This window comes from Alternaria viburni (genome assembly GCF_023758015.1).
Source record: "Alternaria viburni strain BMP 2772 chromosome Unknown scaffold_1, whole genome shotgun sequence".
In the NCBI taxonomy this organism is placed as follows: domain Eukaryota; kingdom Fungi; phylum Ascomycota; class Dothideomycetes; order Pleosporales; family Pleosporaceae; genus Alternaria; species Alternaria viburni.
This window is the reverse complement of record NW_026055770.1, coordinates 2,413,740-2,429,595: the sequence shown is the minus strand read 5'-3', so window position 1 is coordinate 2,429,595 and position 15,856 is coordinate 2,413,740. Positions and strand designations below refer to the sequence as shown.

Below are 15,856 nucleotides of genomic sequence, written 5' to 3'. Positions count from 1 at the left end.
CTGAACGTGTAAGATGCGACAGGTCGTGCTGGGTGTCTCCTTCCTTCGCGCCTTAGCGCCTTGGCGGGACGCAATATGGCCAGGGTTGATGATTCGGATCGCCGTTCACAAATGAACAGCAGGAACGAAACTCCCAAACCACATGTCACGTGGCCGAAGTAAGGCTTGGGCTTCAGTGTTTCTTATATGAGAACTCCAGTTTTAAAGTAAGTTTTCATAATTATTCTTCTTCTTATCTAGGAACTCAGTAAAATCTCAACTCAGCAACTAAAGTACACCACAGTCATGTGCTGCTCTAGTGCCTGGAGGGAAAGAATAAAACTTCGCACTTGCTGCTGCGTCGTTCCTTCCTAAAACCAAACCACATACTAACAAGTAATTTCTAAATTCAAGTATCGAGTGGTGATGCAGCTACTCGCATTCACGTACGCGTAGCAGTCCCATCTCTTCCAACTAAACTAATCTACCAGCAAATCCCTATTGCGACTCCGCCATCCCCATACACCATGACGGTGTGACCCATTAGGTGTGGCAAGGTGCGTCCCTTTTCTGCCGAGTGCCGTGAGGCCTTTCTGATGTTGTTCTTCTCCCACACCCCCTAAATAAGTATATACATTGCCGCATAACAGAGATCCAGCGAAGAAGGAGAAATAGTGTACACAGATGCTGGCGCCCATTAATGATGTGATCGAACCGGACAGGAGTGTCTCGAGTAGATGTGTGGCGTGAAGGCCCCAAAGACAGTAATGAAACAAACTAGACGGCCGTGCGTCGGTGCTATGGATTACGCCTGGTTATTTTGGATATGATGTTGTAGGTTCGTCAGTCATAGCGCGGTGGTGACATCCAACTTTTCTGATGGTAGGTGTGCTCTGTGAATGTACGGAGTTTCTCCGGGTCGTGATGTAGTCGCACCCGTTATCGAGTCCGCAGATGGTGGTTCAAGCTCTTCCCCTAGTTGACGTTCGGATCCGGGTTTCGCACGTTCAATTGTCGTCCGTAGTCTCGGCTGTCATCGATGCTTCCAAGACTTTCCCGGCTGGCGTTCGCGCCATGGAAGGTCAAAACAGCAGTTGGGTTGAGTCGCGAGTCGACTAGGATGGGTTGACTTAAGCGGCGGCTCGACGGTGTAACGGGCGTGATCGATTCCTCGTCGTGGCGGCTCCGTTGCGAACCGAAGTTTGTAACAAGCTGGGTCGGTGACTTTTCGCTACGTCCTCCTAGCAGGCCGGCTCTGCTCATGGTGCTCACATTGCGCGAGATCCCAGCGGAACCACCGTCATGTCCGCCGTTTTGCTCGTCTTGCTGCCTCTTCCTCCGCCAGAGGACGAACAGTACACCACCTACGATGGCTAACAAAGCTATGACACCGCCAGCAACACCACCGGCAATAGCGCCCACGTTGGGGCCGCTGTCATGGCTGGTTTCCTCGGAGGCAGCCGCGGTCGGAGTGAAGACGACTGTTCTGGTAACGACACGACCGCTTTCGGTGAGAACGGTTGGCGTGGTGACAGGTGCCATGGCTGAGGTCGGTTCATCGTCGGCCTCGGATTGAGTCGCGGATGGCTTTTCGGTCTGCTTGATGTGTTAGCTATGTGCTACAGACAGGATTGAGAGCAAATACAGTAGAAGAAGAAGTAGAAGACGGTGCCGTGGTGACCAGAGAGATGACAGTCTCCGGGTCAGGCGTCACAGTGACTGGTGGCGGAGCCGGAGCAGACTACCACGAAGTCAAACACCGGTCGCACAAAATAGTACGCATAGAAATCAAGAAAGCAAGGAGGAATGAAGAACGAAACAGGACGCGCGCAAGACAAGAGGGGTAATACTAACAGTCGGGGCTTCTGTAGGTTTGTCTTTGGTCTTCGAAGGCTCGGCGGAGGACGTGGGTTCCGAGCCTCCGATGGTGCCGGATACCTTGCCGTCCATTTGGATGTACATGAACAGGTTGTTGTCCTTGTCGCCGCACTTTTCGGCCGGGAAGCCAGGACAGTCCTTCTGGCAGTCGCTGATGTCGGCCGTCTCCCCGGGGGCGTAGTTTGAGCACCAGCAGTCGGTGTATTTTAGAACGGCGAAGGCATAGGTACCTTCCTCCTTGCAGTGGTTGGTGCAGTTGCCATTGGATTGGTATGGCCATGTGTCTAAGGATGTTAGTTGTGGAGCGTGGAAGATGTGGATTGACATGTCACTTACAGACGTCGTCATCGCTACCCGTGTTTAGACTGGAGCAATATGATTGCGTGAAGCCCTGTGCACTTGCGCGCTGGATGGACGATAGCAGAACAAAAAAGGCGAGGAAGCCCAGCAGCGTCGAGGCGAATCTGTGCTCCATGGTGATGGATGTGTGAGGTTGTGGGTGGGGTGGTCGAGGTCGCTTGTATAGGCGCGGTCTTTGTGCGAAGGTCTTGACAATGCTGTTTGTCCCTCGGTAGTGAATGGGCGCTTGCGGCGATGGGGACTTGGAACAGCGATTGAACGCCTCCGACGTCGTGAACGGGCGATGAAGCTGGTGATGGAGGTTGGGAGGACCTCGAGAGGATTGCAAGTGGGGTCGATGGGTGGAAGTGGTGTGAGGTGGTACGGGCCAGTCGCTGGCAGAAAAGCGCCGGCTCGGTGGGATAGGCTACTGGGGATGGGCGCGAGGTGTTGCTGGTATGCTTCACACTATCGTCAGCATCGCTGCCCGTGATGGATTGTCGGACGGGTGTCGCCGGTAGCACAGCTGGGTGTGGAGAGGGAAGAGGTTGATGGCGATGCGGCTGTTGAGGATGGGAGCTGGTGGAGCTGCAGGACTTACCAGCGCTAACAGAGGTCTGTGCTGGTGAATGGAGCACTTTCTGGCTAACTGATCTCTCCCGCTTTGGCCGTTAGTTCAAGAGTAGCCTCTTCCGCCTCTTCCGCACTGGCACTAGGTCTGACTCGAACCGCGGTACTCCCTGCACTGCCAACTCTGGGTTTTTGGTTGGCGCCCTGGGTGCTCCGCCGGCGTCGTGGGATGGCTGTGGGTGCTGAAACTCGACGAGGGAGTCGTGTGGTCAAACGTGAAGCACTCGGCCTATCTCGTGGGCATGACGTGCTCAACCTCGGACACCTCGCAGATCACGACTCTTTCGATCGCGATAACGCAGTGGACACGACACACAAGCCGCCGGTGATTCGCAAAGCCGTCTTGGTGCTGTCGCTGTGCTCCCGTGTCCAGTGCTACTAACGCGGACCCTTTCCCGGAACTGATATGTCTCGCGATAATCGATAAAGCGACCGTCCTGGGCAGTCCAACTACTTCTGATCTGTACCAAACACAACACAAACGAATGTATAAGCGCACTTTCGATAACGAGCGTATGAAGAGAAAAGGGAGAGAATGTAATGGTTGGGTGCACAGCGCGGGACTTGCTGCATGTTTTGTCTTTTGATGCATGCTGATCCTCTGGCACGGGGCATACTAAACACCTCGGTGGCGTCGTATCGGACGCCTCCCTGTCGCTTACACCCAACCCAACCTGCAGCGACATCATCGCTACCTGCAGCCTGCAGTAAACAACATAAGCAGGTGTCCGCGCTATGTACCTGTTGTACCTGCAGCCCTGCTTACTGGCCGCTCTGCTATAGTCCAGGGTACAAGAAAGGCCATTCCCTCCGTGTACCTCCCACCCGCACCCTGTGTACAACCTGCAGAATTCATGCCTCTACCTGTGCGACCTTCCAAAACCAAGTTGAGGCTTGCCATCCCATGAAATGCGCAACCTTGGAAGGCGCTTGGGCGCGCATGACAAAAAGCGCCGGCGCCCTCACGCCGTCGTCTAGCAACGGCGTTAAGCCTCATCGCTCCCTCACCACTCAAGCGGCGCGCGAAGAGCACGGCGACGCGCCCGCGAATCGAAACGTGTCAGTCAACGGCACCTCTACGACCCGACAACCAGTCTGCACGCCTGCATCTTCAATCAACATGAAGTCGCTTCCCCCTCGGAAGCTCACTCACCCTATCTCTCCTCATCTCTTTTACGAACCCTCCACTTCAGCCTAAACCCTCCGAGAATTGCCCAACACCACAGTAACCACACAAACACGCGCGCCGACCTTTAGCCAAACACTTCGACGGCCCTACCCACCGCAGCGAAGATGCCGGCCAAGCACCCGCAAGCCACCGCTTGACCACGCGTCTTAGCCCACGCCAGTCCCAAAACACGCCAAACCTAAACGCTCAATTTCGCTAACCGGGCACCGCGCGCTCGCGTCTGTCTCCTGAAAAAGGGCTATGACGCATGCATGGCCAGCCACCACCAGCCCAGTCCAGAAGGAGCACCCCTGGGTATCGATAGTGCGATCGACAGGGGAGCAGGGTAAGCCGTTGCTGCGCATTTTGTATTAAAACTGGAGCGCAGGCCTGGCATGTGCGGCTCGTCAAGGGGCGCAGATGAAGATGTTCACTCGCTCCAAACCTGGTGCTGCAATCCATTTCGTCATTCCGCGGGACCAAAGTTGGTAACGAGTGGGTTTTATTCGTGGATGCCTTGATGTGCGGCTGGCATCACTGGGTAGGATCGATGTGCTGGCATGCTGATCCGTGGGGAAGTGTGAGATTTTCTTTGATGTGCTGACGACGAGATGAGTTCCCGCTCAGGGTCGATGATCTCAGACTCAAAATACACCTAGTCGACGATCTGATGCTTGGATGTTGGGGCGCGATGCTTACTGAGAGATTGACTGCTATATTCGTCCGTCCGCCTTTACGCCCAAGGCTCGAGGCGGAGGTAGGTCCTTGGACAAGTCTCTCAACGTTTGGTGAGATTGCAGCACCAGTACCTGATGATCTCTCTCGATGATACTTTTGCTTTTGCTCAGCCACTACAGCCTTGACACAAGGTTCATTCCGTTTTGAGCTATCGAACCTGGTCCAAAAGTCGTTGAGATTCGATTTCGATTCCCGGTGCTATAGTGCTCCGAGGTATGGAGTGGGCCGCGCGCTATACAACAGCTGGGATACTTAGTGCTGCCCGAGCGTGCCTGCACACCTCAGTGTCAGCCTGGTCCAGCATCACAAGGACTGTGACCAGGCGTGGTATACATTTTTGTTTCCAGGAAAACGTTGAAAAAGCTGAAGTTCTAGGCAGGAATGCAACTGTTTGGCATCAGACGCTGACAGAGAGGTCTGTCTTTGTAGGTTACATCTCACATGCAAGATCGATGTGTACGTCTAGTCGTATCCTCTCATAATCATACTCAGCACTCCTCGGAACCGATGTATACATCATCTTCTATCATGCATATATTGCATCATACATTGTGCTCAGACACATACATACCCTTCTATTGCGTCGGTCTACGAACCCGCGGAGACCAAGTACATCCTCATCATCAGATACGCTGCTGTTGAGCGGGGCTCTCATCCAAGCTTCCGTTACTGCTCCGAAAGCTTCCATGTACATGACACTGGTGTAGATGATCTCGCGGAATGACAGGCGCAATGGATACGTCTAAGGACGTTTTACCAAGTTACTCACGGTGCGAATCTCGTCATTGTAGACCTCAACAGTTATACGTGAACGAGAATAATCAAGGGAACGCAATGCAACACATGGCCGGGTTACTTACGCTTGAATCGCAACTTGATGTGAGATGTGCCAGTCTCACTACTCTACTTGACGAAGACGCTCGCTCTGAAAGGGTTGTACGCGTTACCAAGAGACGCTTTGATGGATACATTGCCGTTAGATGGACACGACTATAAGCAAGGGATCTGTTGGATGCCTCCACGGCAGCGTCAGAAGGTACAACTCATAAATCCAGCGTCCTCGTAGCCCGCAAAATCGTTCTTCAATTTCCACATCTACCAGTCTCTACATCTCTTCTCTACAACTTACTCTTCTTCCCGCCCTTAACCCCCGTAACACTCTCCCCACTAAGCATGAAATCCGGATACTCGAACCCACCCGCAAAGCCCGCGGTATGCCACGCGCCACCATCCACAACAAGCGTCTCGCCGTTAACAAAGTTGCCCGCATCAGAAAACAGATAGATAGTCGCATCCGCAATCTCCTTGACAAACCCAAAGCGACCAGACGGCACGGCCTTAGCCACCCTACTCTTAGCATCCGACTTGGACAACCTCGCCATACCCTCAGTCTCAGCAATAGGCCCAGGAGCAATGATATTGGATGTGATACCACGGGGGCCTTGCTCAATAGCGACAGACATGGCCATGGCGTCTACACCTGCTTTCGCGACCGAGACGTGGGACTGCATCGGTGTACCTGTGTAATGCAATGTAGCGCTCACAAAGATAATCCGCCCACCCGTCCCATTAGCCGGCAGCGTCGTCCCATCCGTCCTATACCTCCCCGCCGATTCCTTAAGATACGGCAGCGTCGCCTTAACCGTATTATAACTCCCCAACACATCGATATCGATAACGCTCTTCATCGCATTCGGACTGATCTGGTCGATGGTCGCGAGGAAATTGCCTGCTGCGCCTGCGATGACAAAGTCCAGGCTGCCGAGTTCGCGGGCGCACCGGTCGGCGGCTTCTTGCAGGAGTTCGGGTTTGCGTACGTCGATGGCGCCGATGCCGAGGACGCGGGCGCCGGGGCGCGCGGTTGCGATGTCTTTGGCCATGTTTTCGGTTTTTTCGACGTTGCGCCCGATTATGCAGGCGTTGGCGCCCAGGGCGACCATGGCGCGGACTTGGGCCGAGCAGATTGTGCCGGCGCCGCCGGTGCAGAAGACGACTTTGTTGTCTGGGTGGTTGTTAGCATGGAGAGGTTGGGCTGTTTGAGCTGTGGTTATAGGCCAAGTCTGCCTATCTACGCCTACGTGAGACATACCGAAGATGCCATCCCTCCAGACATTGCTCATAAACTGGTACTTCTCCATAGGCATGGTGCGCGGTGTTTTCCAGGCAGGTTCTGTGCTATCGGGGTCGTCGGACTGGAAGCGTGCAGGACTAGCGGTGGTGAGTGAGCAGGTGATGACGTTGGGAGTTATCGTCGAATGCGGAGATCAATATGGAGTGGAGTATAAGTAGCTGAGGTTGCTCACGTCGTGTGAAAGTTACGGCCGCAAGCCCCGGCTGATGCGAGCAGGATACGCGTTGGTGTTGTAAGCCGAGGTACGACTACTGGCAAGATTACTCTCTTGATGCTTGCGATCCGCCCTGGGCGATGCATTGCGCGCATCGAATACATTTTATAGGTTTGATAGACTGTGCAGAGTATGTACGATAAGGAGCGTCCTGATAATAAATCAACATCTTTCTTTCTATAGGACGTGTAGCCTATGATTACTGATTAACATGTGCTCTTTCTCCGCATTCTGGAAGGGGAAGCTTGGGCCATCTGGATTTCTCCGAAAGATGACAGCCTGCTCCGGATGATGCCCGCAGCATCTCCGCAATCTTCCAAGCGCTGCATGCACGTCAACCTGCATTGCCAACAGATAACTCCACGACAAAGAACCCGCGCGATAGACAGAGCAAGGCAATCTCCCAAAACCCTCACGGTATCATCACAATGGCCGCCCAAACAGTCTCAATATGTAAATTCGTCGGAACAATCACCCTAGGAATCGCAACTGTAAGTCAACCACCCGCCACTTCACTTCTCCAGGCTCCCCGCATGAAGCTATCAGAGCTCTAACCCTCCCCTCCCCATATCATATCCCCTCAACAAACTCTAGACACACTGTTCACATACTAACACCCCCTCAGGGCGTCTCAGCAACCGTCTCGACCGTCGCCCTCCCCTCCCTCCTCGCCCTCCCCACCGCCATAAACGCCCGCACCTCCCTCATCTACCTGACCACCAAATCCACAAACCTATCCTCCTACCTCCGCCACATAACAACCTTCACCCTCTTCTCCGCATACTGTCTCTCGCCCGCCCGCTTCCGCCACCCGTACCTGCTCTACACATCTATCTTTGCGTTTGTGTCTGGACCCGGTGTCGACTATGCGGTTGGTCTGACCGAGGGCGGGAATGAGAAGAGGCAGGTTATGGAGTTGGAGGCGCAGGGCGATGAGGTGAATGGCGAGCAGGTGCGCTTGGCGGTGGAGCGGAAGCAGGTGGTTGAGTGGGTTAAGACGGGGTTGGCGGGTTGCGCGTTTGCGATGCAGGTTGTTGGGCTGTGGGGGGATGGCGCGTAGAGGGGGGTTGGATGATACCTGTGGAAGATGGATTGTAGGGGTTTGCGTGGAGGGCCATGGTGGCTGTAGGACATGGGTGGTGGATATACGATACTGGTGTTTGGTGAGTTTGGAGTAGGAGATGTGGATTGCTGTTGGTGTACTGTATGGTTCGACTCTCCTTTCATCTTTCGCGTGCTGGATACATACACATTTTCGTTAGCGACTATTATTATATCCCTCTCAGTTCCTCTTAACAGACGAAGGTCTCAGTGCACATTGGAAGAGCGTGAATGTTTGCAGCGTGTCAGAGGCACCGAGTTAGAGACATCAAGTGGACGACCGGGTTAATCACGTATACCATGAACTGGAGGCAAAGGTATGCTGGTATCTTGAATGTGATTCATGTTGCTATGACTGAGTATGTAAGAAAGATGGCTCGATGATGAGGAACTTTTGCGCAGAACAGACCGAACCCAGAGAGTGGGCTCAAAGTCGCCTGCTGAATAGAACGAAAGACATCGCCAAAGTAATTGCTGCTGTCGCTGAGAAAAGAAACCGTAAACGCTGGAAGAAAAGCAAGAAGCATACGCCCTAAATGATAGTTTGCATACGCCTGCACGGCGATCGCGGCGTAGTTCCAAAGTGAAAGGCTACCATGCAGCATGGCTCCGAGTTTGGTCTAACAGAGAGCCTGAAGTAGAGAAAGGATGATATGTAGCCACGACCATCCCGTTTCGCGTAGACAAATTGCCGAATATGTGGGAACCTTGGTTGACGAGTAGATGATCAAGAGTTGGTCCTGGAGGTACACGCCAGATCCTGTGTTGTCGAGATAGCCTCAGACAGGCTCTGTCTTGATCCGCTTGGGTCGCCGGATAGTAGGCTCAGGATCCTTCCGCTTGGTCTTCACCATCTTATCGTAGAATATGGCGAGGTTGTCTTCGTCATCTCCATCGAACGCGTCGGTATTAACAAGCGTGAGAGCCATTTCGTCTTCGGGCTTTACTGTCTGTGGCAATTTGCTCCTTAGTTCCATGGCCTTTTCCTCGAACATCGGGATGTGCTGCGCTAACTCGGCACGGATAGCCTCGCCTTCTTTGGTGATGCGATAATCGATAGGTGCCTCTGCCCGGAGACTTGCGCTTAGGTTCTCCAACAACTTGTCGATGCTAACAAAATGCTTCTCTAGCAGAGTGCGCATTGCGTCGTTGAACTCTAGTTGGAAGCGCTTGAGGACCTGGTCGATGAAGTGTGAATCTGGGTTCAGGAACAAGTCTTCCATGCGCTTCTTCTGGAACTTGATCTTGGGCATAACGTACCGTTTTGCTGGCTTCTTCTTTCCTGATTTTACCGGTAGAGGTGGTTTCTCTTCGGGTACCGCTTCGAAAACCTCGGTGTAGAGGTCATCAGTCATGTATGAGATAAGGGTCCTCTCTTGACCGAATTCCATGGTTGCCGATTCGAACATCAACTTCTCCAGCTTGCTGACATCGTCCATCAGCACCATAAGCTTAGCCTGGAGTCGGGTGCGCAGCGGTTCCCACTTCTTCTTGGCCTTCTCGATAGTGACCATGTTTGCGCTAGAGTCGTTGATCATTTTACTAATCTTCATATGGAGCTGGTGCAAGCTCTGACTCAGTGCTGGTTTCATGTTCGCCATGCACAACCTGTGCGTGTTGTACCATTTGTTGAAACCAGGTGCAAGTAGATCTGCCAGTTCCTTGTTCCAGTGACATCCATCTTCGAGGCCTCTGGCTCTAGATGCGCCTTTCGGAACGACACCACGGCACTTGACGATTCGGGTGAAAGCTGCCGCCTTGAGTATGAACCATTCTGCGGTCATTTTCTCTTCAAGCTGCTCTTTGAAGTTAGGGATGTCTTTCTCAATCTTCTTAATGCTGTCATCGGAGCATCGCTGGAATGCTGACTTCGCTTCTGAGAGGAGTCGCGTCATGTAACCTCTGCGGTGAGCGTCGAAGTCGTCAGCTATCGTTCGGAAACCCCCATCACGCTCATTCTCTGCCACTGTCTTCTTCATCTTCTCAATGAAAGCTGAGACCGTGACGTTGATATGGCGTTCGTAGTCTCTCAAGCTTTGTTGTGCTGGCAGTGAGAAGAGAAACTCGCGAATGGCAGGAATACCAGTCATGTCGGGCGACAAGGATGGCTGGTTTGCGAAGGTCAATTTTGGTTTGCGTATCCAATCCATGTACTCAGAGGCGGATGCGTGGAAAATTTGGGGCATATCGTTGGTTGACCGACTGCGAAGCTTTGACATCAGCTCTGCGGAGATGTTGTCTGCACGTTGCAGTATCTTTCTCTGCTTTCGTGTTCGCTCCAGGTAGATACGATATTGACCCAACAATCTGCGCTCTTTGGCATTGACTCCATCATCGTCATCGTCGTTATCATCGAGCGCGGCTTCTTTTTCTTCGACCTCCTGGAGCAGCTGGTTGATGCGATCAAATTCTCCGCCTTTGCATTGAGACAGCTGGTTTTTGGTGAGAGACTATAGGAATTAGCCACATGTTGAATGTTAGGAGACATAACAACTTACATCGATCTTTGTTGCGACGACTTTGACCTTCGAAGGGCCATGATGAGCAACAGCTGCCCGTGTGCTGTTAATGACTTTGTCGTCAGAGGCGATGCGTATCGTGTCTGCTAGAATGATCTCAACGTCGACGGTATCCTTGATCTTCTCCGCGTGTCGGACTCTGGAAAGATTGATGTCACCCCAACCTAGTGTATGGTTAGCAAGTTCCGACCAGAAATGAAGACATAATTACCTGGAAGATCAATGATCTCGATCCCTCCTTGAAGGAGTTCATGATGGAATCTGACTGAAATGTTGTCCACAAGCGGCCATAAACACTTTTGACCCTTGATGCTAGTAAGAAACGGTCGCAATTGCTCCAGCAGTTCGATTTGAGTATCTGCCATCTTAGTCGCGATCCCCTGAGAGTCGATTTGCTCCTTCTTCAGAGCCTCGTCGCATTTCAGTTGGCACAGGCGCACGAACTCCCCTGCTTTGTAATCCGGTACGTTCCAGTGTTCGGAAAACTCGTCGTAGGAGCCAAACAGGGTTGTGAAGATGTCTTCGGCTGTATCGTTCAGGCTGCGATCCATCTGGTCCTGGCCGACCGACTTTGTCCGCGGAGACTCCTCATCATCTGAGTCGTCGTCTGCGTTGTGGTAAAAGTAGTACGACCGAGCGTGCTCCTTGAGCAATGCTTCGCGCTCCTCTCGGGTGAAGAATTTGATCTCAGCAAAGAACTTGTCCTCACCAGTCGTGCTCTTTGGATACTGGACGTATCGGGTGATCGAGCTGGTACAAGCCGCGCCTTCTGCACCGGTGAGCGAGAGACCATCACAGTCGAAAAGAGCGTTGATCGCCAGGCTTTTCCCTGCACCTTAAGCTCCGATTAAGGCGACCTTGACAGCAGCGCTTCGCAGGACATAAGCTAGCTCTTGTGTTAATAATACTTCTCTTTTTAAGAGGACCTAATTAGATAGGTATATATAGATTTTAGAAGTTATAAGTTACTTATTTACGTTGCTACTATAGTACTATAAAATAAAAATAAAAAACTAAAGTATTATATTATACTTAAATATAAGTTAGAAGAGAAATATAAGATAGTTACTACTACTATATCTTTATTACTTATATAACGTATATATAACTATAAATAAACTAATTATTACTACTACTTTCTTAAGCTTTAATATCTAGCTTAGCTTCTATAGCTATATAGTACTTATAAGAATCTTTTTTAAGTTTTTTTACTTTAGATAGTTTACTACTATAAGTAAAGATATATTATAAATAAAGAGGTTTTTTCTTACTTATATTCTCTCTTTTCTTAAAGAGTAGATTATAAATATAAAAAAGTATTACTTTTATATTAGCTACTTTTAAAGTATATTATAGTATTAATATTAAAGATATAGCTAACGTCTAATTAGAAATAATTAATAATAAGGCTTTTTTTATAGCTAAACTAGCAGCACTAGATAGCTTTCTTTAATAACTTTAAATACTTAAGTATACTCTAGTATTTATAGAATAAAAGTTCTTAAACTTTACTACTAACTTTATATATAATTTATAAAAGAAATAAGTTAACTATATTTTTATAAGCTATAGTATAAAGATTATAAACTTTAAAAATTAGAGAGTTATAGAATAGCTAGCTAAAGTAAATAGAATATATTATAGAGTATATAATTATATAGGTAATAATAGCCGCAGGTGAGACACAAGGGGGATATAAGCTAGCTTAATAGCTGTACGTAGCAGATACTGGAGCTCTTTGTCGGTATCCGGGGAGCCTTTGAGAAGTTCAATGATAAGGTGTGCAAATGCTTTCAGCAGGATGTCGATCCCAGCTTTGTCAAGTTTCCACCAGGGAAGGTTCGGCTTGTTCTCTTGACTGGCATCATAACGCGACACCACTCTTCGGGGTTGGACATACGCTGGGAACTCCTCAAGACTGAGGATGGGTTCCAGCTCCATAGTCTTGAGTGGTACTTGAGTCTTGAGTTGTCCCATAAGCCGGTGTACTATGAGGAAGTTGTTGGGAGAGAAGAGAGGTGACAAGCGTGGAAGAGGTTTACTTATAAAGTAGAATGGAGAAGTTGATGGAAAGGAAGAGAGAGGACAAGAGTAGAAGAGACCTGCTTATATAGCCAGCCACAGCCTAGCAGAAAGCCACGTGTAGGCCGTCGTGATGAGCGTGAAAGGTGAAGGGTGAGAGAGCGTCCAGGCCTGGATAGAGAGGACCTGATGGTGACGAAATGTGTCTGTCCCGCAGTAGGTGAGAGAGGACATGATACCAGACTTCCGAGTCCAGCAGCAAAATGTGGATAGGTAATCTCCTGGGTGAGGTAAGTGTAGTTATGGCACAGCAATGGATAACTGTGATGGTTCAACTGGCATGTCGTGTGCGTACCCACGTGTTGACTGTAGCTAGAGATAGCAGCAATCCCATCTTCAAGAGGCAAGTGCGTAGCACATAGCAGATGTCTCAGCCAGATTCGACGCTCCTCGGCGTGACATCGTGTTTGAGCATAGTGACACGTGTCAGTTTCCAAGATATAGGTGATTTCATGACAATGACGAGTATCCTAGGGGCCAGTATGGATTTGGTAAAGCAGCAAGTCGAAAGCCATAGGCGCAATCTGGACACGCGCACCTCGCGACGCGTCTAACCGCGGGGTACACGATACCTAACAGCGACGGGAAAATGCCAGAGACGATTGCTGCGGCGGTCGTATGTTGGGCTCGGTGAGGCCATATGTTCGCGCGATAGCATTTTGCGAACGGGAGTGTAGGTTCAGCGTCGGGGAGGAGCGGAGTCCCAGCGTCTGCGCGAGATACCTTAGCGCGATCATGTAATAGGCTAGTTCACTTATGGAAACCACCCACTGGTCGCTTGCAGCAAACAGTCCGAACACCCTCGTGCATTTCTGTACTATGCCATTTCTTCGCTTTCCTAACTCCAGTATCTTGTGGGTATTAGATATCCTGGAGGTAGCCGTAGGTTTTCCCGTAAGCCCCAGAATTTAGCGCGAACTATCTTCCACCGCGACGTCCACATCGGCCCTTCACTTCATGTTCTGCAATCTCAATACCTTTGTATGCTTTTGAGCAACGAAGCGCACTCTATAACATGATATCTCTTCGCGTTCGGTGCACGTTTTGGAGCCTGTTAGATGCTGTCACAACGGCTATATACCACCTGGGCAGTGTCTGCACCAGCTGAAGCTTCGAAGACCTCGGGAGTTCGTCTGATCTTCGGTTTCGGTGTAAGCCGGATGCATTTATACTTCCATGCGCGTTAATTCCATGTCAGCTAAACTATCTCAAGCCTAGTCGGCGGGACGTGACGAGCACGAAAGTGACAGGCACGGCGCGAACGTAGCCTGCACGGCGCGAACGTAGCCTGCACGGCGCGAACGTAGCCTGCACGGCACGAACGTGACAAGCACGAGGTCTTCTGAAACGCGACGCGTCGCGCCCGCGATGTGGTGGGTATGTCGTCGTCGTCCCTCAGGCGTACCCTTCGAACACAACGCGAATTCCTACAAAGACATCTATCCATGAGCAAGCATGGCGCATATGGTACCCAGTTCTTATTTTGCAAGCACTCTTCCTTCGGAGGTTGTTAGAGCTCGCGAACACTCCCACGCAGCACGCGACAGCATCATGAGCTCGCCTCCACGCTCACGTTCTTCAAGCCCAGGCTTGAACGACTACGCCGGCGAAGTTGTTCCTGGAAGCGGCCGATGCCTCAAATGTAACGCCCAGGGACATTGGGTCAAGGATTGTCCGTTGGCAACTTGCTTCCATTGTCGAGGAAAAGGTCATATCATGGATGACTGCCCTGACAAGGCCAAAATACAGTGCTACGGCTGCAGCGAATTTGGACACCTTCGCAAAGAATGTACGAAGAATGGAGATGATACGCGCGGCACCGCGATGCGAGAAGAATTGCTTGAGACGCGTCAAACGCTACAAGATAGGCAACAACAGCTGCAGCGCGCCCTGTATGAGATTGGTCAGCTACGCGAAGATCTACGAGTAGCAAAGACTCAGCACGAAGGCTGGCGTGCGTTCACAGCGAGTATCAACACGGATCCTTACGCAATTCTCAAGATGCAAGGTCTACACAAAAGTAACCTACCCGTTGACATCTTATCTATCATGCTACTGTACTAATGGCAACGAATAGACTTGCGATACACTGAACTACGCAAGGTTGACCCGAGTGCAGCCAAAGCGGAAATGCAAGTCTACGAAGAATACGTACAGAATCTTTTCGTGGAGAAGCCACATGACATTTTCCCCACGGTCGATATGCTCATAAACGAAATCGACTTCGTCGAGGTCAAGGAAAGCGGTGGTGACCTGAGATGGAGATTTGATGCAGCCCTCGTTCTCGCGACGCAGCTTCATGGAGCACTGGAGACGTACAGGCGTATGAAAATGCGTATGAAAAGCGTATGGGATCGGAACTATAAGACTACACTGTATACCGTGGATATCCAGTTTAGTCTCCTCATCCTGGACATAAATGACAACTTTGGGAACGACCCTGACTTAGTAAAAGCTCAGAGGCAACCCCTAGATGGTGCAAAGAATCTTCGCAGAACTTACGGTATCACAGAATACTACCCGGAGAGCATTTGCGCACTTGAAAAGAGAATTGGACGAGCCTGACGGTCCTGGGTTGGTGAGCTAAAGCGTTCGTCGAAAGAGTGCGGGACGGTGACATCGGGATGTACCAGACACACCTTCTTTGTATTACTAGTCTCGCAGATAACTATTCGTGTAAGCTTTCCTGGCATCTTTCACACTGTCAGCTCTCATTAACGACGTGCTTAACCATGCCTCGTACGGGGAAAACTGAATAGGTCTGTGGCCTACATTGAGATGAGAACATGCAAACCAGATGACCTAACGTTGATGTAGGCTTTAGGATGTTCATTCTTTCTCTCAAATAGGGTAATCACACACTGATGTCTTGGATCTAGAGTCACCAAAGCCTGGTCTTGGTGGAGGCTGTGTCGTCTCATCATCGCGCATTATCACTACAATGAGAATGATCTAGAACCCGTTGGAAGAAAGCTCGCTCCTCAAGTCAACACGTAACGGAAGCGACCCTTTCGATATGCGCGGCACTGGATTGGTTGTTGTGGTGGGGTTTGTTGGTGATGGTTTCATGGTACGTT

General features: G+C 50.7%; 5 protein-coding genes across 5 annotated transcripts; 2 read left to right on the top strand and 3 right to left on the bottom strand.

The window, feature by feature from the left end:
• Positions 1 to 954: 954 nt before the first annotated feature.
• J4E79_000870 (uncharacterized protein) lies at positions 955 to 2,332 on the bottom strand (the record flags this gene model as incomplete). Its single annotated transcript, XM_049349781.1, has 3 exons — positions 955 to 1,575; positions 1,834 to 2,141; positions 2,194 to 2,332. 3 exons carry the CDS (start codon positions 2,330 to 2,332, stop codon positions 955 to 957), a joined length of 1,068 nt encoding a protein of 355 aa, XP_049216568.1.
• A 3,518-nt stretch (positions 2,333 to 5,850) lies between these two features.
• J4E79_000869 (uncharacterized protein) lies at positions 5,851 to 6,876 on the bottom strand (the record flags this gene model as incomplete). Its single annotated transcript, XM_049349780.1, has 2 exons — positions 5,851 to 6,734; positions 6,822 to 6,876. 2 exons carry the CDS (start codon positions 6,874 to 6,876, stop codon positions 5,851 to 5,853), a joined length of 939 nt encoding a protein of 312 aa, XP_049216567.1.
• Positions 6,877 to 7,505: 629 nt separating this feature from the next.
• Positions 7,506 to 8,137, top strand: J4E79_000868 (uncharacterized protein; the record flags this gene model as incomplete). Its single annotated transcript, XM_049349779.1, has 2 exons — positions 7,506 to 7,568; positions 7,703 to 8,137. The coding sequence occupies 2 exons, from the start codon at positions 7,506 to 7,508 to the stop codon at positions 8,135 to 8,137; spliced, it is 498 nt and encodes a 165-aa protein (XP_049216566.1).
• An 820-nt stretch (positions 8,138 to 8,957) lies between these two features.
• Positions 8,958 to 12,674, bottom strand: J4E79_000867 (uncharacterized protein; the record flags this gene model as incomplete). Its single annotated transcript, XM_049349778.1, has 4 exons — positions 8,958 to 10,628; positions 10,677 to 10,861; positions 10,909 to 11,519; positions 12,427 to 12,674. 4 exons carry the CDS (start codon positions 12,672 to 12,674, stop codon positions 8,958 to 8,960), a joined length of 2,715 nt encoding a protein of 904 aa, XP_049216565.1.
• A 1,929-nt stretch (positions 12,675 to 14,603) lies between these two features.
• On the top strand, positions 14,604 to 15,344 carry J4E79_000866 (uncharacterized protein; the record flags this gene model as incomplete). Its single annotated transcript, XM_049349777.1, has 2 exons — positions 14,604 to 14,799; positions 14,857 to 15,344. 2 exons carry the CDS (start codon positions 14,604 to 14,606, stop codon positions 15,342 to 15,344), a joined length of 684 nt encoding a protein of 227 aa, XP_049216564.1.
• Between the last annotated feature and the right edge of the window lie 512 nt (positions 15,345 to 15,856).